At 41.3% G+C, this 21834-nt stretch overlaps 2 protein-coding genes across 9 annotated transcripts in view; both read left to right on the forward strand.

The window, feature by feature from the left end:
* SNX31 (sorting nexin 31) overlaps positions 1–14509 on the forward strand; it is a 32124-nt gene extending 17615 nt beyond the window's left edge. Inside the window, exons 6-15 of one of the 3 annotated variants that reach the window (XR_008576046.1) lie at positions 2525–2615; positions 4226–4313; positions 6227–6296; positions 6804–6896; positions 7744–7947; positions 8468–8560; positions 10340–10417; positions 11011–11095; positions 11451–11510; positions 13665–13744. Coding sequence is in view for 1 of the 3 variants with exons in the window: in XM_054818004.1 (XP_054673979.1) it covers positions 2525–2615; positions 4226–4313; positions 6227–6296; positions 6804–6896; positions 7744–7947; positions 8468–8560; positions 10340–10417; positions 11451–11510; positions 13665–13760 (873 nt within the window). In the remaining 2 variants the exon portion in view is untranslated. Of the gene's footprint in view, positions 1–2524; positions 2616–4225; positions 4314–6226; positions 6297–6803; positions 6897–7743; positions 7948–8467; positions 8561–10339; positions 10418–11010; positions 11511–13664 lie in introns of all 3 variants that reach the window. The other 2 variants (XR_008576045.1, XM_054818004.1) reach the window with 2 other exon arrangements.
* Positions 14510–15270: 761 nt separating this feature from the next.
* ANKRD46 (ankyrin repeat domain 46) overlaps positions 15271–21834 on the forward strand; it is a 58984-nt gene continuing 52420 nt past the window's right edge. Inside the window, exons 1-2 of one of the 6 annotated variants that reach the window (XM_054816102.1) lie at positions 15528–15596; positions 17840–17945. Coding sequence is in view for 2 of the 6 variants with exons in the window: in XM_054816099.1 (XP_054672074.1) it covers positions 15304–15596 (293 nt within the window). In the remaining 4 variants the exon portion in view is untranslated. Of the gene's footprint in view, positions 15597–15735; positions 15813–17839; positions 17946–21834 lie in introns of those variants that run through there. The other 5 variants (XM_054816099.1, XM_054816104.1, XM_054816100.1 and 2 more) reach the window with 5 other exon arrangements.

Raw genomic sequence — 21834 nt, forward strand, 5'->3', positions numbered from 1 at the left:
CCTCAGTTGCTCCCATTTTCTAATCTTAACAGCAATAACAAAGCATACACCTGCCAGATGGGTACTCTTCTTTGTCATCGGAATCTGAAATTTCCTCTCATCGTACATAAAATTGTGTGCTGTATTTCTGTTGTGCCTTTACAATCTGAGTTTATGGAGGCAGTTCTCAGCTGGCCATACATACAAGCAAATCCACCCTGCTCTGTCAAGCTGATGTGTGTTAGTCTGGCCGTAAAACACACAGCATCCCTGTGCAGTTCCCATGAATTGGATAGCACAGGGTAACCCCTTGCTAGCTTTTCTGCCATGGGGTTTGCACTACCTGAGGCAATGCTGGGACCAGTTCTTCCAGGGGAAGGTAAGTGTCAGAGTTGGCCTTAGTTGGTCTCCCTGCAACGGGAGACTTGTGAGGTGGGAGATGCTGAAGCTAAAAAGTGTTGGGGGTGGCAGGGAGATAGAAATTTTGATTTGAGGAGAGAGAAGTAGGTGTTAATAGGGGTGGAAGAAGGAAGGAGACATTTTTAGATAGGAAACTTGCATAGGGAACTTGAGTAAGGAAAGGATTTGCTAATATACTTTATCAAGCCCAAATTATTAATATTTTTAAACTTGTTAGTTTTGCAGTGGGTCAAGGTAATTACCAAGCCAGACAGTGGTGTTATATGTTGCATCATATATTGCATTTATAAATGTTTAATGTTTATGTGGCACTTAAAAGAAACAATGGCATTTCAAATGCTGCAGACTCCTATCTCATCTTTAAGACCACGAGAAGAAATGCACTTTTAGGAATTGTTTAGCTTTCATTGTTGTAAATGTGCTACCACATTCACTGTTCTTTTGCAGTGGAGGTAGATTTTACAACTGTCACTCCCTAACATCCTGGTGTTCAGGCAGCATATACCAGCTTGTGCTTTGATCCAAGAAATAAAATAAGTCAAAGTCCTACTGAATGAGATCTGTGTTTGACATTCCTGGGAAATGCCATCTGGTACACTTAGTATTATGCTACTAAGGGATAACACCTTGGAGTTCTCGTTAATTTCTTAAAGTAATTTGTGGGGACTTCTTAGCACAGAGGCAGACAGAATGAAAGATGGTGCTGCTAATATTCACTTTTTGTCTTTTGTGTTTGGACTTCTGAAACTTTCTTCCATTATACTTGGTGTCTGAACTGAGTGTGAAGCAAGTCATTTTTATGTTCTGCTACACTCTCTGGTAACAGCCCTGATATTAACATGTGTAAGGAAAACCTCATGACTATGTTCTTTAATTTTAACTTGGAACAATTCTTCCCAACCTATATTTAGCTTGATGTCTACTTTTCCTCCATGCACAAAAACATCTGCTTTTTAAAACAGCTGGTACAGCTGGAGAAAACCCTTCTGAACTGTGGAGATGAATGAATTTACAATGCTGTCACTGTGCTACAGAGCTGGAAGTGTTTTGGGATTGGCACCCTTTTGTAAGAAGACTGAAAACCAGTACTTCCACCTTGTGCTCAGACAAAGAAAGTCCAGATTCTCTGACCAAAGCATGATTCCTCTATCAGGTTGCACAACCTGCCAGATGAGCTATGACAGGAGTGCTCTCAGGGGTGGAGAATTTTCTTATGGTTGCCACAACACTTTCCTGAGCAAACTCAGGAGATTATGGTCATTGTAGAATTTAGGAAAGCTCTGATGGCACTATGCTCTTTTAGTTTATGGCTGCTTTAACTTATGCTTTGATTTTTCAGGACCTAAAATAGAACAGGACAATTGCCCCAATCTGATTCAGCAGTTTCTGTGCTCACCTCTGCCTGATTTTTTTCTGTCCTCCACTATCCCATTATGCAGCTGGTCCTGCAAATAATTTCTGCATTTTCTGTTGGTGCTACTTCTGCCTCTTTCAGAGATCCAGAGGGGCCACAGCAAGCTAAAAAAGAATCCAAATGTCAAGCTGGATAAGATTTTTCCTCCTTATGCGCTGTCAATAATGAAAGCTCAACAGAGCTCAAGCCTGCTCTTGTCAGAAGCCTTCACACAGAATTGTAGAAACCTACAAGTAAGAATGGTGCTTTCAGTAAAGGGGCCGAACTTCTACATATTTCCTAGGAAAAACAAGAGGACTCTATATCACTTAGAAAATATACAAATCCTGTAACAATACATATTTGTGATGGTCACAAGCAATGTTTTTAGCTCAGAGCATGCAGTGCTTACTGTACAACAGGATTTGAGGATTTAGTAGTAAAGATCTGGAATACCATGGCAGATGCCTTGCATTAGAGGACACTTAAATGCATGGCAGAATAGAAAACACTTTCTGTTTTATCACATTTTTATGTTTCTTTGAAACTTATGAAACTCCTCACAAACTCAAATGCTGCAATATGGGAATGGTTATATTTGCTTTTACATAGGCAGTTAAATGGGACATAAGGGAAAATTTAAAAACAATTAGGTTACATTAATAGGTATTGAACATTTCTTCCTTATTTATGCTAATGGATAGCTAAGCTTCTGACCTCTTTTTTTTAAAGGTTACATCATGCAAGATGGGGTTATCAAGAGAATTAATAAAATATTTTAGCTTATTTTTCTTTCAAGATCATGATGATGGAGTGCTCTCTGGTAAGTTTTACAAGGTGCTTAACTTAGCCCTCCCTTGGATTTTTTTTGTTGGCTGCAGTGGCTGAACCTGGAGTCTGAACAGAGCTTGCATGAGCCTGCTCAAGTGGGAAGACCCATCCTGTCTGATTAAACCCCCTCAAGCCCTCTCCTCACATGGCTTGGAAAGAGCAATAGTGGGGAACAAAGTACGGCAATAAATAGTGTGGTGCAGGGGTGAGACTCTTGCATGTGATTATCATGTCCCTATCAGTATACAAGACATGTAGGAACTTTACCACGTGGGAACCTCTGGGTGGGCATTTAATCAGATGGCCATACCTACATAAAACAGTTCTTAATTTACAGATCACATGCTGAGTTTAACAATGGGACAGGAAACTCTTTTGTTATATTTATAAACAGTATCTGTGGCTTACTTTCCTTTATATCATGATATGTTTCCTTTCTTAACTGATAGAAACTTAAGTTTAACCATGATGGTACTGAGCAAGCTGTAAATCAGGGCTGCAGTCATAAAATATGAAGGGGCTTTTATGTCTTCATTGATCTGCTGATGTCCTGTTTGCCATGTGGCCTGGGACTGGGATAGGCTCAGGCCACATCAGGGAAGTGAACACAGTCTTTACTGTTGACTGGAGTGAAGCTAGGCATTGCAGTCTCTCTGTGGGGCCTTGACAAGTTGTTTAGCTCTTTTCAGTGTTCTCATTGGCATAAAGATGTTAATGCTCTTCTGAACCTTTTCAAGATGAAGGTCCAGTAAACTTGGGCTTACTCAGTGGGGTAGGACCTTACTGTCCGTGTCTCTTTTATTTATTGTTCCTCTGCCCCCTTCTCTCTAGCTGTGAAAGGTTTCTCTGAGTACACAGAATTCCTGGCCATTACTATGTCTCAAATGTATCTGGATGTAACACATTTCAGATACTTTTTTACTGCAGTTGCAGATGGGTTTCTGCCTTGCATTGTGATGTAATTAGATACACAGTAGAATAGAAAAATTTTTCAATTGATTGCATTTCTATGCATCTTTGATATTCCTCACACATACATCAAGTCTAAATGTAACCCACAGTCCACTGCCAAAAAATGATGAGATACTCACATGTTTAAAGTCACATGTTTAAGTGTTCCGTGCAATAGTGGTATTGGCTTAGAAATAAATGTTTACAAGTTTGAGCCTTTAGACATATAATTTTTAAAAAGTTTGCAGGAAAGTAGTGATCTCTGAAGAGTGTGCTTTTCTTGCTGTACATTACAGTGCTCTTGTCTGGTGTTCTGTTCAAGAAAAGCACCAGTCCTGAAAGCTTGCGTCCACGAGTCCTTCAAATGCAGAAACATCTATATTGCTTAGCTGTGTTTTGAGAGAAGGATATTCTATAAAAGCATACCATAAGGAAATAGAGATATTCTGTAAGTAACAGAGCTATGTTAGTTTAGACTTGGAGTGAGGAAGGTAACTAACCTGTCACCTTACTTTACCCCAGAATTTATATTTAAGTTCTTTTTCATCTCCAAAAGCACATTGCTAACCAGCACTAACTGATATATGAAAGTAGCTAGGCTATTTCACTAGATTTTACTAAATGTGTCTGTGTTTTTTCTTCTTTTCCCAGTGGTGAAAAAAGTGGCAGACTTTGAACTTCCTTATGTGAGTCTCCAGAGCATGAAAGAGTTGCACTGTAAGCTTGGGATCAGAAAGTGGTGAGCAAGAAGCTTAAGAGAAACCACCAAGATACATGACAACTGCTATAAAAAGAGAAAGAAATCCCTTGAATAACTTGGTTACCAAGTCTTCAAGCCTCAGCAGCTTGACTGTTTTTCTCTGAGGCCAGTTTGTTATTGGAATTAACTGGTTTCTGTGGCCCTGTGTGTTTAAAATTGTATCACTGTAGTATTCCTGAAGTGTCCCTTACTGTCCCTTAAAGCTAGCTGTTTATTTCTTCCGTCTTTCAGAATCTATAGAGAGGTGCTTCATGGTGGCTTGTCTCTTAATTTGTATATCTGCATAATGCAGTGACCACAAATGGGCATATACCTGTAAATAATATAGAAGAGAATGTTGAGTTCTGAGTTGGAAGCTGCAACTCTGGGCAGAGATGGATTACCTTTTATCTAAAGTGCTCATTTCTATATCCTAATACACAAAATACCTGAGGCCATAGCTTTAGCATTTCTTTTGGTAAGTGGCCTGGCTTAAGCAGCAGAGCACTCTTCCCCTTTCATTTGCTCACACCTCAGGCTCCTCCTTATGTTGGTAGAACTGTGTGGGCAGACATGGTGAACTGGACTGGCAAGCTAGTCTGGCCTAAAAACAAGCTGCTGACCATTTATTTTTTTACTTGGTTTTGCTGGCCTATTTTTGGCCTCGGTCAGTCCCCCAGTCTTGTTTGCTGTGCAGCAAATAGTTGTGCTGACTTGTGGGTAAGGATAAACCCTGGGGACAGGGAGTCTGGTGCCAAAGTTCTGCTTGTCAAACTGCCCCAAGGGTGCAGTTAGGCCCTATAGCCAAGCTAGTCTAATGAGTTACTGCTGTGGTTGTGGTCTGGTCTACTTTTCTCTACAACAAAAAAGAAGAAAGGGAATAGAATTATATATGCTTAGTGAGTTGCATTAGCTGCATCAGATGATTGCTAGAGCAAGGACTGTGGTTGGAAGCAGAAGAGGAAGAACAGACCATGCCTTTTGGTGGCAGCAAACAAGGTTGCTTGGCTTGAAGCTACACAGAAATATGTTGTTTGATGCTTGTAACTTGTCTGGTTTAAATCTACTGGACTAGACCTTGGCCTCTACAAAGCTTTCTCTATTATTTCCCTATATGTGCCCTTATAAACTGGAGAACCTAGAAACCTAATGAAAACACTGCATGGTACTAAACCATGACAAAGTGACTGTCTGAGTAGATGCTTCTCCATCTAGCACCGCTTCAAAGTGCAGAGGTAGGAAATGGCAGTCCTTGAGTTGTTCCTGTGCTGCAAGAGGCATATCACCTGTGTAATGTGAGCAATACAGCCGTACCAGTTATGGAGCCTGTGCTGCTCCGAACTGTCATGTAGACTTACCCAAGCTGCTTTTAAAATGGCTTAAGGTAGTTGTTGCAGCACAGCACTTGGATTAATCTTTAACTTGCTTTGCTGCTGTACTGATCTGATCTTGCAGCAGTTCTACAGTAGCTGGTACTGCAGCTAGCTAGCTTAAGGCTAGGTCTTGTATGTCAGCACTGCAGCATGGCAGTGGACGCTCTGAGACCCTTACCAACTTTTATGTAGACAATCCCCAAGTTGTTTGAGAAAAGGAGGAGGAAAGTTTTAGTTTTAAATTGTAACTGTTTGTTTGGTACCACCAAAATCAAAGTGGAGAGATTAATAACCTGACTTTAGTTTATTTCCATTCTGCTACAACATATAAAGAATGAGTATAGTACATACTTCAAGGGCACAACTGTTGTTTGGTTGAGGTTTTTTGTTGTGGTGGTTGGTTTTTTAATATGGCAAGTAATGGGATCTTTCTGGGTTATACTCCCATCATATTTAGCTGGGGGAAAAAAAAAAACCCCACCGTATTTAGAAGCATATCTTCATATTTTATTACTTTTTTTCCCCCTTGTCATGGAAAAGGTATATGGATCCTTCTCTTGATATACTGCTGATGGATTGTAGAATTTCACTGAATTTGCTATATATGCAGGTAAAACCAAAAGGTCTTTAGAATTTTAAAAGTTAACTTTCTCACATTAAATTTTTTATATAAATTCTTGAAACGTTTGTAAATGATTGCTGTTTAACACTGCTTTGTTGAGCTTTTCTAAATGCTGGGTATAGCTGTTGCTGATCATGTTTTTCTTTTTCTCTTTCCTCATCCCCCCCAGATTCTAACTCATCTATGTTTTGTGCATGGAAAAAGTATTGCACAAAAAGGACATATTTATGTGTCTGTCCACTCTGTTTTCAAGTGTACATATGTATCTGTATGTGTCTATATGTAGGCACTATGCTATGATATGACAGCATTTGAATTCTGAACTGTAGATGTATTTCCTCCTTTCAGGAGGAAAGAACAGTGTAGAGTTAACTTGTCCTTAAATCAAAGGCCTTGTTTAAAAAAAAAAAGGTTTCTCTGTGTGTGTTTCTGAGTGTGTGTGAAAGGAAATACACTTTTGCTGACTTTTTTGCTATTTTTAACAATTCTTTTAAGGCAATCCAGGAAGTTAAGAGGAATTGGGTTAAACCAACAGAAGGGCAGATGCAAGAACTCAAACTTCTACAAAAAAATGCAAATAAAGCAAAGGTAAAATGGTATTTTACAAATGATATAAACAGATCAAAGGAGTGGTTTTTGAAGCAATGATATTAGAATCATAGAATGGTTTGGGTTGGAAGGGACCTTAAAGATCCTCTGGTTCCAAGCCCCCTGCCATGGGCAGGGACACCTTCCACTAGACCAGGTTGCTCCAAGCCCCATCCAACCTGGCCTTGAACACTTCCAGGGAGGGGGCATCCACAGCTTCTCTGGGCAGCCTGTTCCAGTGTCTCATCACCCTCACAGTGAGGAATTTCTTCCTAATATCTTTAAAATCTGGTATGGTTTTGTGGAGTGGTTTAAGCTAGAGACCCAGGTTTCCCATCTCCTGGTCAGATACTGAGCCCCCAAATAGAAAAGGAGGTTCCCATCTCTCTTAACATTTTAAAATATCCCAACAGAATGACTTGGATTCCACAGGCTAGCAAGAAGGTTTTAACTGTGAATCCTAGTCTTGTCTATTTGCTAAACTCAGGTGCAAAGGTTTGTCATCCAGTTTAGGAAATCTGATAGAAATTCAGGCTGCTGTGACTGCCATTCTCAGTATTTCTTTCTGGTTAGTTTTATGTCTTCCCATCATCATATCTGATAAGCATCCAAAAGACCTAGCTCATCTTATCCAATGAAAAAAATTAATCAAATTTCAAAGTCTGGACTGTGAGTGCTATTCTTTGAATCAAGCATTGACATATTGTGGTGAATCTGTGTCCTCCCAGGAGAAAGAGTATTTGGAAACTGAAAAATTTGCTTTATAGCCCTTCCTTCCCCCCCCCAAAATCACTAGATTTCACTTGCCCTTACAGCTAATTGCTTTAGTTCTGTCCTTTTGGTGCAGTTTCTGGAGCTGATTCGAGAAATGCAGTTCTATGGATACATACGACTTGATCCTTGCATTTGTGACTATCCGGAAGAAGGCTGCTCAGCTGACATCTATATCGGCAATAATGAGATTATCTGCTCCATAAAACTGCCTACTAACCTAACCAAAGAGGTCAGCTTTAAAATCAACAGGTTAAGAAGTTGGCAGGTTACTTTTCTTGTAAGTACTTCCCTGACTTTGTATCTGAATTCACTTTCTCTTCATGAAAACTAAGGCTGTCAGGGAAGGGCAGGTCTCGGGGGAAGGAGGTGGTCTGTTTTAAATCCCTCTCATCTGCCCATATTTGCCTCCAAACTTATCCTGAAACATATTCCCTTGGCACCTTTACAGCAGTAAACCATCTAGCCTTACTCTATTTTCTCCCTTCCCTGGCATTCCATGTCATACTTTACCTGCCCCTTTCCGTTCCTGTTGGCGGTAGAATTGGCAGGGAGTTTTGTGTGGGAGCAAAAGAACTGCTTCAGCCAGCTTTATGCTTGTAAAGACTCCTCCGTCCTACCTTCCACTTGCTCCCTCTCCCAGGACAAGTGTTCTGGTACAGATTTTCAGCTGTTTTATTTGTATACTGTATAAAACAAACCTGATTGACTAATTCTGATTTAAGGCTGAACAACTTAATGCTGGTTTTAGCTGTTTCTTTTGTTCGATAGGTTTTTTGTTGGGTTTGGTTTTTTTCCAGGCTGCTACAAAGGATGAAGATGACACTCTGGAGCTCAGATTTGAGTACAATGATTCAGGCACATGGCAGTGGATAATTTTGTACACAAAACAGGTTAGTTCTCAGTCCTTTTAGGAAAGGATCAGAGTAAAATGTAATCTTAGAGCCACAGGGGATCTTCAAAAGCAGAAAGTCCATCTCTACCAGAGTGCAGCGGTATGCTTTCAAGCAGGCTGCCCTAGGGACAGAGTTATCTGGGGAAAAGCAGAATTTATAGCATAAGGGGAAGAGATTTTTTTTTTTTATTGAAGAGAAATGTGTAGCACTCAGCAGCAAGCCTGTTCAGTAAGTATCTAAAGTCATTAATTGGTCAGACCCACCTAAGGTCCAGGGCTCCCATTTTCCACAATAAATCCTACTGTTCAACTACAAATATAAGCCTTATTAACACAGGTTAATGGAGGGTGTAAATATGTGGCATCATATATATGTCATCATATATAAATAATTCTTAAATAAGATTTTATAGGTTGCCATTCCTCCCACTATTTTCAGGCAGCTCTTTAAAGAGAAAGGGATCCAGGAATTCAAGTCATCCATCTGTGGTCATGCTGCCTAGCATGCAGTATCAAAGACAGCACCAGTCTTAGGTACGGAGCTTCTATAAAAAGTACAGAGCCTGTTATTCAAGTAAACTGCTTCTCTTGTCTCTCAGACTCACTCAGCAGCAGACAGGATTTTTCAAATAAAATCAAAATACTTAATTTCTCACACATGACTTCTGAATTCTGGGAAGTTCACACAGCTATTTAGTAAGTGTTAATTTCCTGCCACGCGTAAGGTTTATGAGAACATGAGCCATAAGCAGTAAGCTTTCTACTTTCTTTGCTGTTGGAGAACAAAAAAAAAAAATCTAGAATTACCACAGTATTAATTCTCCTGTGAAATCTAAGGTTGTGCTTGATGTAGTGACTTGTTGATTAGAAACCCTGTGTCCCACTTTCTTCAGAAGTGTGAGGAAGAGCTAAAGGCCAGAAATGTGCTACTGCGTGGAAGAAACAAGGGTTTAATCCAAGAGCCCACTGCAGAAAATGGAAAGACTGGATGATTTGGAGCTTAGTCAGAGATAGCTCCCCACTCCATCATTGATCTTGTAGGATATTTTGTCTTTGATTCACCTCTCAGTGCTTGATGCTCTACCTGAGATGCTTCCTTTTGGAGAGTAAGCAGTAAGCTGCATCTCCAGGGTGCAATTCGGACCTTAACTTGGGCTGCATCATCCCAAGGAGTTGTACATGCTCATCAGACAACATGAGGAACTAAGAACAACTCTGCTCCTCTCTGAGGTCCCTCTGCTAGATACCCAATATGTGGGATGAGCGCATACTGCTTCGCTCATACTAGCTGTGCAAGATGTAACTCTGAGCTGGTCTACACACAGTTGCAGTCATCTTGTGTAACCACCTGGGCTTTGCTTCTCAGCAGTGCTGAGTGCCTGTGAACTCCACCTTGCTTCACTTGTTGAAGTGGTTTTGATGCTGATAGTGCCACATTTGATTAACCTTAGTTAACCTTTGGTGTAATCTGGCAGCCTTTAAGGTAGGAGCTACAGACAACTAGAGAGAATAACTTGTCTCACAAAACCAGTCATAAAAATTCTTGTTCTCCACTCTGAGCAGTACTGTGAAGGCTAGTTATGCTGAGGCTGGGCTTTAAGCAGCTGCAGCTAGTTTGGTGTGCTGGATGGATCTTAAGCACAGAGTAAAATTAACTGAATTAAGGAAGTAATAGTTCAGTAGTTGTGGCTTTTAATTTTCTGGTGGAGGAGGAATGGAAGGGTCAAGTACATCTTTAATAGAAGAAATCAAATGTTCTCTGCTCTATCCTCTTTAGGCCTTTCTGCTCAGTAGCTGCTTGAAGAAAATGATATCTGAACAGATGATGAAGGCAGCCAAAGAAGGCCAAGAGATGGTGAGCACATGTGTTTGTTGGTATCTGAATTTGCATTTAAAAGAAATAAGCCTGCTATTCTATCATTCTTGCAAATGTGCTGAGAGAAGTCCCATTGAGGAAAAGGATCTTGCGTGTTCCAACATTTCAGTACAGAATTAATTGACTAAAAAGTACATCTTTGCTTAGTTTTACTGAAATAATATTCTGAATGTTGAAAATGGTTTATAAGCATGGTTTTAATAATCTGGTTTGCATTCTCTCTCCTTGACTTTAATTTCTGCTGCATATTATAAAGATATCTATGGCATAATTTTTGAATGTTCTGCACTACTCTGTTGTATCCATTTCTGGCTTTCACTTTTTCACCACTTCACTTGCTTGCTCCATCTGCTGCAATGTTAGGCCAATTTGAGATCTGTGACATTCACACTGAGAAATTTTTTTGTTTTAAATAGAAGTGTTAATAAAATAAAAATCTGATTTGTAGCTAAAATACTTCTGCTGCATTTTGTGTAGACCTTTAAGGGTAAAAATATGTTTAGATACTTGTTATTTTAAAAAATAATTTCCAGCATTAATAATGCCTTTATTCAAACTTGTGATATCTGAAGACTTTGAATGTCTGCTAACTGAAAACTTCTGAAGAGGAAAAAAGGAAAGGAACATGTGTGATCTTCTAGACCCATGCTGATTACAGTGAGCAATGAACAGCATGTTATTTCATAGCTTTAAACTACAAGCAATTCAGAAAAAAAGACCAATTTTAATTTTGGAAAATACTTGATCTTTTCATTATAAGTTTATTTGTAATGGAAGTACAGTAAACCTTTAATTATGAAGATGAGCATTCATTACTTAACTGTTCAGCTGTTGATAGTACTTAGGTAGCTTGGACTAAAACAGAATTATGAGAGAAGGGTCAATATGCCAGTTCGTTTCCTACAGTATTTCTACTGGGTTTAACTGAATGCTGATTTGCTCAGTGTATTTTGTTAGGACTTGTGGGAGCATTTAAGCTTATTGTAAGTTTTAAATTTTTCAATCTGTTTAGGAGATCAAGATGCCTGAATCCACAAAAAATAGTAAGAAATCCAGCATCCAACAAAAGCAGGTTAGTGAGTGAGAGTCTCCAAAATGTAAATACAGCATGTCTTGCTTGCTAGTGGTGTTTAGCCCAACCTCTGTTTTTCTGGTTAGGGAGACTCCTAATAAATTTAATGGGAACTTCTTTTGGTAGGAAAAGGAGCTAAACTTGAATTTTTGGAAGGAAGAAGAGGGCAAGAAATATGTCTGAATAAAAATTTTATTTTACTTTGGGCTTAATGACATCACTAACTGGTCTTTGATAAGCAAATTGATTCACCTGTGTGGTGGGTTTTCTTGCCCCTTTCTTCGAAGTGCTCTGTACATCTCACTGCTGGAGACAAGATTCTAGGTGAGGTGTGGCCTTCAGTATTCACAAACAACTTGCAAATGACAATAAGGGAGATAACACTTTCTGTACAGACTTGCATCTGTGATGAAGAGACTGAAGGATGCGGTTCAGTGGTGTCACTCTGGTACAACTTTAGCAAGGACTAAGTTGCATGGCACTGGGCTTGAGGCAATTGTTCCGACTTGAATGTACTTTAAAATACCTCATTGATTGTGAGCCAGATGGACTGTGAATGCTCCCTCTGATTTTTTTTTTTTGTGAGGTGAGCAGCCTTGGACAGGGCAATGTAAAACCACTGAGCTCATCAGCTGTGTCTTGCCAGTACAGTGTCGGGCTGCTGATATGAAACTCGGTGAACTAAGAAAATTACAGCTGATAGTTAGAATGGAGTTGTTTTGCTAAAGCAAGTCAAAGTATGCTGTTGTGTTGAACAGTGATAGTATTGCATGCTATACCTCATTTTATACAGCAAGTTTAAGCTGCTTGAGGTCTTCATGCACCGAGCTGTGTTATTAAACAGACAATTAATATAAAATCTTAAACCATGGTTAGCTAACTTCTAAATGTTGTGATTGCAATGTTAAGGTTCTTAAGGTTTCCCTTTCCTATTGTTCTATTTCTCTTTGCAAGACACTTGAAAAATATATTAAAAGTGTATATCTGCACATTCTCATTTGAAAAAGTGTTGTTTGAGTTGGGTCTTTATAATTTTGCCATTAGTATCCCCAAGGGCCTTACAAGTCTTTGCTCCAAGCTGGCAGAAAGTTTAACTGACTGCTGTCTAAAGACTCTGAAAAATTACACCAAATATTTTCTGCTGACTCATAAGAAGAGAAACAACTTTGGTTTTCTTTGCGATCCTGTAGCAGTATACTGGTACTACCAGATCAGCCTAACAGCCTGTAAATTCTTGTTTGACTAGATAATCTAGCACAGCAGTAAGATTTAGTAGGAATATCAAGAACAATCTTTTGAATTGAGATAAAAATGATTTAACTAGTATGCAATAGTTGGACTTTGCAGATAGTGAGGCTTTGCTGTAGAATGTGCCTGCATCTAGGCAATTTTACTGCGATGTCTCTTAGAAATCTTGAAAAAAGAGGTATGAAATAACTTCTGGAGAGATCATTTATGCAAAACTTGATTCCAGTTTCCTAACGCCTTAATGTTAGTTATTGCAGCGTGGTTGCCATAGCTTTGTGATGAACACTTTTGGAAGGGTTTTTCAGGACATTTACTTATATATCAAAATAACATGATGCAAGAGGCAGAAGAAAAATATGTGCCATAAATTTTCCTAGTACAACAGAAAACTGCAGATACATGCAACGTAAGGGTATAGCTTGCCTGCTCATATCTTAGATGCTTACAGTTCACCTGCTTTACCTGCTGGGTGATGTGGTGGTGGGAAGGTTCAGACAGTACATGGAACCCTGTAGGAAATGTAGAGTTGAAAGATATCATTTATGCAGGTGTTCTGGTTAAAGTTAAGAATGTGCGATTAACAGTAGTCAACCTAATTCAGAAGGCCTTGTAGGCAAAGTACCTGCACATATGTCCTTGTGGCCACTATAATGCTAAATAACATTGATGTTAGTACAGTTGGAGCTGTCATTTGATCTGCACCACATTTAGTACATTGCAATACACCTTAAAAGCAGAAACAACTGTTCTTGTGTCCTATTCCAGCAGAAAAAAATAATCTGTTCTCTCTGAAATGCCAACATAGAGGTCAACCACTGCACCTGAATGTCAGATTTTCTAGCTTATGTTTGTATCTAATTACTGAAATGCATATTCTCTTGTAACTCTTTATTTGTTTCACTGCAGGTAGTTCATTCAGGTTTTATATCAAGAAAAAGATTTTTGGTTATGCCAAATGAAGACAACTGTGTATTTGAGAAAATAAGAGAAGAGGACCTGTGATAATTCATTTTGAAAGACAGTATTCTAAATAAATTGCCTGGGAACAAAAACTCCATTGCTGAAACCTTGAATTATAAGGGGGGGGAAAAAAATCTTCAATGTAATTCTTGGCCTTTGCAGTGTTCTTTATAGTATCTACAACTCTAGTAAACTAGTTTGAATGGGTGCTGAGAATCTGGAGACATCTTGCATACATGCCTTTTTGGTTTTTTCCCCCTGACTGAAATTGTTGGGGTGGAAAGGGGAGAAACTTAGAGTGCTATGATGTTAGAGGAAGAAAAAGTATTTACATATCAGTTTGTTTCTGTGAGTATTGGTGTAATTAGCGTGATGGCCGAGCAGGTTCTCGCCATCCAGACCTTCTCTGGAAAAGGCCCATATTTCCTGTGGTCATTCCCCTTACCAGGACCAGTCATTCCTTTCGTGCAGAACAGGCCATTATGGTGCCCTTAGTGACCTCTGAGATACCACCAGTGCTGATTCAAAAGGTGACATGTTGGGAGAATGAAGGTATTCATGTGCTCTCTGGCATGGCAGTGGGCTGGGCTATTGGTTGAATGCATGTAACTGCATCAGGAACTGGGCAGTCTTATACGGATGGCACTGGGATAAGCTGGTACCTGATGTAGTCAGAGAAAGGCAGACACACCATTAACCAGCTCACTAAATGATCTGCTACTGCAAGAAGACTGCCTAAACCACCATACTCCACACCAGGCTTGAAGGGTCTTTGATTCTTCTTACTGTCCTTGCTTTGAAAGGCAGGATCAGGTGTGAGTATAGGGGAAGTGGGGGAAAAAAAAAAGCCCCACTTATATTTTTGGGGAAGTCAAATAACTTCAGGGACTTCCTACCTTTTTTTTTTTTTGGTTAGTTGGGTTTCTTTTGTTGTGTGTAGGGTTTTTTGGGTTTGGGTGGTTTTTTTTTTTTTTCATTTTCCCCATTTATTTGGTGCTGAAGTGACTCCAAGTGCAGAGGAACTGTACTCCTGTCTGAATTTTTAGCTGATTTTTGTGGTGGTAGAAGGGTAGCATACACAGCAGTATCAGAAATAAAGCTTCCCCTAAGATGCAGAGTTTTGACACCTTCGTGGAATTTCCTTTATTTAAGAAAAACAGTCAACTGTTAAAATATTTGGATTTTTTTTTCTATAAATCAGAGCTGCTTCTCTTCATTAAAGCTGTTACGCCTTGCCCTCTGGCTGTTTTCCTGCCTCTCCGCTGGCCAGCATCCTGTCCCTCTCGCTGGTCGTTCCCGACTCGGCCAGGCTGTGGCGGTGTGGAGCGACGGACGCTCTGAAGGCCCCGTTACGGCCGCTCCCCTCACTCTCGTTCCAGAATTCATTCCCGCCCCCCCCCCCCCGCTGCTGCTGGCGGCCTCCTCGCACCAACTGGGGAAATGATTCAAAACACAAAAGCAGGGCCCCTTTCGGAGCCGGAGGAGGCCGCGCCTCACCCAACCCGGCTCCGGGGAGGCGGCATCCCTGCCGCCGGCCTCCTCGCCCGGCCCGGCCCCCTCGGGGCTGCCCGCCGCCCTGGGGCCCATGGCAGGCGCTCCAAGCGCAGTACTGGGCGGTGCCGCGCCTCCACCTCCGGCCTGGCTCAGCGCTGGCTGGGAAAGCGGCCCGACCTCTCTCGGTGGGAGAGGAGCATCCGAGGCAGCGAGCTGGGCCCTGCCCTCCGCTTCGGCCATACCGGGAGCCGCAGGCCCCAGCGGCGGCCTCCGCCCAGTAGGGGGCGCGCGCGGCCTCTCGGCCGCGCCTCCGCCACCCCCGTTCGCTCGCCTTCACGGCTCCGCGCGCCCTGTGCGTGCCGAGCCGCCACCGCCGAGTGGCAGGTATCGCGGGGGGGGGGGGGGGGGCGGTGTCCGTCTGTCCGCCCGTCGGTCTGTCCGTGGGGAGGGGGGCAGGGTCGGTCGGTCTTTCTGTCTGTGGGGGAAGGGGCGGGGTCGGTCGGTCTGTCTGTGAGGAGAGGGGAGGGCGCTGTCCGCCCGCCTGTTTGTGTGCCGGGCCTGGGCCCTGCTGAGCACTACGCGTCTGCCGCGGAGCGGGGGGTGAGGAGCAGCGTCGGGTGGGTGGTGGCGGCACCGGCACAGCCCGCCCCGAAGCCGTGGCACCCTCGCCGGAGCGGCGGCGGGGCGCGGACCGCAGCGGCGCTGCCCCCAGACCACCGGCGAGGGCATGCGGCGGCTCGGCTGGGAGCAGGGCCCGAGGGCGTGGAGCTGGGGCCGGGCCGGAGGGCGCCGCGGTAGGGAACCGGGGGCAGGGCGGCGCAGGGGAGGGCTCGGCGGTGACGGGCACAGCAACCGGCGACAAAGGCGACGTGGGGCCTGGGCAGTGCCCGGGCCCGAGACCTGACGGGGTGGAGCGCAGTCGATGCTGTTTCGGTGGGAAGACGTTTGGTGGGAGAGCAGCGAGTGTTTATCGCGGGAAGGGAGAGAGATACGGACAGGAAAGCGGCTGCCTTCCTGACAGGACGATAATAAGCGTGCAGCCCTTGTGGCGTGCTGCTTTAGAACATGCTTTTTAGGAGAAAACAATGAAGATAAGTGAGACTAAAAGGCAATACGTATTTTTGCCAAAAGAGCTTTTTGGCTCAAAAAAGTCCTCAAAACTGTCTTTGATAAAATAATTACTGTTTTTAAGGGAAATGGAGTAGTTCTCTTTTTTTTCCTAGACAACACTAAGGTTTTTGATCAGCTGCTGCAAAGGAAATTGTTATTGTACTGAAAAGGTAGGAATAACACCCGAGTTGTAAAGAGGGTGGGGAAGTACCTGGAGACAAACTGTGGTGACTTCTGAAAAGAAAATCTATCAAATCTGAGTATAAAAGATGATAAAATTAGTTCTTTGAAGATCTGTCCTGAGACCAATCTTATTAAATATTTAATAGAGATCTTGATGTAGCAATTAAAACTTTACAGTTTTAATTGGATGTGATGAAGAGTTAGAAGGCATTGGCAATATAGAAGAGGGTTACGGTACTACACAGAAAGAACTGGGTGATCCTGAGAAGTAGAGAATGAAATAAGTACATTAACAATTGAAAGAACAAGAGTTTGCAGTTGCAAACTTGTAAGCACACAGATTGCAGAAGAAATTCTTGCTAGGTGAAAGCAACACAAAAACAAAATATGTATTAGGTAATTACAAGATATGCAGTTTGGAAAAAGTGAATGCTGACCTATGGTGACCCAGAAAAAAAGGTTGTTATTATTATCCATGAGCAAAACTCCAGAATACTGTGTATAATGTTAATCATTCTCAGGTAAAAAGGTACGGTAGAACAGATGCAGGAAGATGTGCCTGGGACAGGTGGGGAAATTAAGAGTCTGTTGAAAGAAGTATTTGGATTTTTTTAGTTTTACAGAGTAAATGCCTATTTTACTTTCTATTGAACCATCAAGGTAAATACTGTGAATGGAATACATTGAGCTGAATAATGATGTTGATACATGAATAATTTAACATATATTTTAAGAGTAATAATATCTGAAAATTTCTAACCATCAGAGAGCACTGATGTTCAGGAGCAGCCTTCCAAAAGGTAAAGGAGGAACAAATACTCAATGCTTTTTAGATGGAATGTGACTGGTTTGTAAAAGTAATGCTTTTGCTTGCTGCAGCAGAGGACTAAGCTTAATGTTATCTGTAGACTTCAGGTCTATTTTTCTTTTTTGTTTATAAAATAGATTATTAACAAGAACTTGTTCAATTTGATTTTTAGAAGAAAAATATTTATAATAATGTTTGCAGCCTGAATAGTAGGGTTGGTGACAATCAGAAAATAACACTGACTAATTGCTCTCTTTTTGAGTTGAAGAGAAGGTATTGGAGAGTAAGCTGAGATGAGTTGAAGGCTAAAGTGTAGTACATGCATCTGCTCTCTTCTTCCCATAGGGATGTTAGTTTGCCTCTGCAAAAGGGGACTAAAAAATCAGTTCTGATCTTCCCTCAATGACAGGTTTCCTCTCGGCAGGTTTTGGTATCCTTAATTTAGAGTTGCCTCATCAGCAAGAGTGAGGGATTCCAAGTGGTGCCTTAAATTGACTGTATTATCCCACCTCATATTCTTGTGCAGTTAATTTCTGAATACAAGTGGCCTTGAAGTCCTCACCTGCAGCCCAGGACCTGAGATACCTGGTCATCCAAGGAGTCGACTACTAGCGGCTCTTCTAGGAATTTGGGTATGCTGGAAATTTGAGGGCTGTTTCTCTTTTGATCAGTCTGTCAGTTGGTTGCCTCCCACATGATCTCAGTTGTGGATGCACCACCTCCAGATGGATCGATTAATAAGCACATAAAATATTTCAGAGGGCATTTGTTTATACACATGTCGTGAAATACATGATCCCTGATGCATTCAGCTTTCTGTGGAGACCATTCATAGCATGCTGTTAGTGTAGATGACAGGCTGACTGGCCTGTCTTGAGTGCATGGGCCTGTTTGACCAAATTTCAGTCGTTGATATTTACTGAGGTTCTGTTGTCACCTAAGTCATGAGCACAAATACTGAAATGGTCAGATTTGTTGTGGTTTGCTTTACTACTTAAAGATGATACTTACTAAATATGTGGAAAAAAATTTTGTCTCACACAGTACCTCACTGAAACCATGTCTATACTTACAGGACTTAGATTCTGGCTTTAGTTCATGTATCAACACCACTTCCAAGTGACAGTTCTTTCTCTTACTTTGTCGATAAAATTTCAGTTGACTAAGTGGAACAGAGTTGCTTAAACACTAGTTTTGTCACTCAGCAATTTTCTCACATCCAAGTAATGCAGCTGTATCAGCTGAATTTTATAACATAAACTTAAAAGAATAAATCTTTTAATGTTCATTGATAGGATTATATTCTACAGCATGCTCAAGACCTCTTATAGCGTCAGATCAGCGTAATGGGTGATGGCAGAGAAGGGGCAGCTGCCCATTTCAGGAAAGGCTCCTGGTGTATGGGTTTCCCATGGATGGCATAGAATGTTTGTCTGTCGTCTTCACCTCGACGTTTTTTTTGTGCAGAGAAGCCTATGCCTGTCCTTGCTGTGTGTTAGTATGTTAGGGACTGGTTCTGAATGAGGATATACTTTTAGAGGTTTGCTACATCTAAGGCTCATCAGCTTTTATTAAAGTTTACTGAGTAGGATTGTAGATGCAGGTGATGTGATTTATACAGTCTACTTAGATTTTCAGGAAGCATTAAAATAAAAGTACCCTACCAGTAGCTTTTGAAGGGACTGGGTGCTTATGGCATAAAAGAGATTTCTTACATGCAGAAATAGTTGAGTTGAAAAATTTAAGAGAGGGCAAAAATAAATTGCCAAAAAAAGGAAGGGGGCAGAAAGGTGGAACATGAGCTTCAGTGAACACAAAGGTAAGATGATGTCATGAGTAGAATAATCTAAACCATGTTTACATGGTGCTGAACTCACAACTGGTGGCCACCACTCAAGAAAAATCTCTTGGAGTCATCATTGACAGTTCCCTGAAAACCTCAGCTCAATGCCGTGGTAGCCAGAAAGCCAGGAAAATGGTGACTGTCCTCAGGGAGGCTGCTGAGAAGAAGACAGAGGGCACCATTTTGCTGCTCCAGCTTGGTGCACCCACATCTGGAGTAGTGTGTGTGGTTCTGGTCTCTGTGTCCGAAGAAGGGTTAGAGAAGAGCAACTGAAAGGACGAAGGGGATCACCTTCCTTGTGGGGAAAGACTGGAAAGTCAAGATTGTTCATATTAGAGAGGAGATGGCTGGGGCATGACCAAGACTTATGGAATGAAGGCAGTGGATAAGGTGAGAGTTATTTCTCCAGTCTTGCAGCACTAGAAGGGGGTTTGCTTGCTGGGACTGGTGGGAGGGCGATTCAGATGGGTATAGGGAAGGATTTTGCCAGGGTGACGGGGGAGCTGCAGCGGCAGAGAGTCGGGCAGGTTCAGGAAGGGATTAGAAAAACTCATGGAGAAGAAGTCCGTTGAGGGCTGCCAAAAGGACTAGTCAGGGAGGTCTGTCGTGGCTGCCGGGGTGTGTTTGGGGAACGGGCTGCAGAAAGCAGCCAGGCTCATGTGCTCTCCCAAAGAAGGATCTCTCATTACCACGGTTGAACGCAGAGTGCCAGGCGAGCTGGATCAGTCTGATCCAGGACAGCAGTTTTTGTGAACTTATGATCAGTCTTTTCAGTGGAAGAATTTTAGTTCTGCAGGGTTCGGTTCTGGATTCTGAACTGTTAGCATTTCCATGAACAGCCTAGAAAAGACAGTGAGCAACAAGGTGATAGTGCTTGCTGATGACAGGGGTAGTAAAGATAGGGTCAACTATGAAAACCTGCAGGAGGACCCTGTAAGACTGAGTTACTGGATAATATAACATGAATTCAATGTAGGTAGAGTGATTCAGATAGCGCAAAAAGAATCCTAACTTCCCATATGAGATACTAGGCTCTCAGTAATGAGCAGTGTTTTGTAGTTACGATAAATGGTTCCATGAAAACGTAACCACAATGCTCAGCAGCAGTCAAAAAGGTAAATCAGATAGTAAATATTATTGGGAAAGAAGTAAAGAACAAACCAAAGAATTTTGTCATGCCACTGTGTTAATCCACAGTTCTCCTCAAACACTCTGTGGTATTGCTGTTCATTGTCTGGACACCAGCTTCATGTTGAATATCGAGTCTTGTACCAATAAGTTACTAGCATTTACTAAGTTATCTAAAGGTGAAGGTTTTCCCTGTACAAGTGATGTCTTTTGTTTCTAGACTCAGCAGGATCCATTGATGCAATTGGTAAATGTCAGTTGAGTTTCCTTACCCAGGGGTTCCATAATTACAGTTTCAAATCCATTTCACATCTTTCCAACCATCTTCCATTACATTTTTGGTCAATTCCTGCCTCTGTGTGGATCAGGAGCTTAAGGGTGGTCTCCCTGATTCTACTCAGACTTGCCAGTTGTACTTGGAAACTGTAGGCCGCTAATTTGTCACCTTCTGTCCCTAAAGACACAGTGTTGGGCAGACACTAATGCTGCAGGTTTGTTTACATGGAGTAATTTTTTGAGCCTAAGCACGGTGAAGTAGCTATTCATGAAAAATAGCATGTGTGTATATATATAAAAATATATATATCTGTAAAACCGTAATAGTTTTATCATTTAATCTTATGTCACATAACGTGATCCAACATGATACCATTAAGTATTTAAAGTCATGCCATATTGATAAACATTTAGAATATTTGAAAGAAGTAAATATATCAGTTAACTATTCAGCTTTGATAAACTGGTTTAATGATTTACTGTGTGAACATGAAAATTCTGAGCAGAAATATCTGCATCCAGCAGTCGCAGTAAGTCACGTATCTGACAGCATTAGTTGTCTTATCATTGGTATTATTTGTTGATATAAAATAATAAACTCTAATGAACAAGGAGAGCAATATTTTATTTTAAAGGTAAAGCCAAGTATACAGTTATATATAAATGACTTACAAACTTAGGAGACATCTGCTTTTTAAAGTTGTCTGCTTCTCTTCTCTAGCCATTAAACTGGATTTGATGTTGGATACATTACTAAGGCCATGTCATCAAGGTTATGTATGACCAAGAGCATATAAGCTATTATATACATTACAAGAAATAAAGTAAGAAAATCTGGACTGCGTAATAATAAGCAGTTTAGTGACAGGTTCTTGGTTCTTAGTTTGCTTTATTGCTGGAATAAAGCTGACTAAGCTCTGACTATGATTCCTGCTAGATGCAGAAAGTTTTTCCCATTTTAGTAAACTTGTCATCTCAGGCTTCTTGGGTGGTTTTTTTAGGTAAGGACTGGGCTTTTTAGGTGTCAGTGGTGTTTTGGTTTCGTTTTCAGGGGTTTTTTAAGAAGCAGGCATAAACGCCTACTTTTTTTAAAGGAAATACCTTTGTCTTCAGAACTCAAGCCACCTACCGAAGTCCTTATTTCGTCTAACACAAGATCAGAGCTTAAACGAGATCGCTCTTTGTGCCACAAGGGAGTAGCAGTTTGGATTTCAGAATTCTTTTTTTATCAAGTTTTATAAATCTTACTTTCAGGCCTTCCATCATTTCCTTCT

The sequence above is a fragment of the Grus americana genome, chromosome 2 (genome assembly GCF_028858705.1).
Source record: "Grus americana isolate bGruAme1 chromosome 2, bGruAme1.mat, whole genome shotgun sequence".
Taxonomy (NCBI): Eukaryota; Metazoa; Chordata; class Aves; order Gruiformes; family Gruidae; genus Grus; species Grus americana.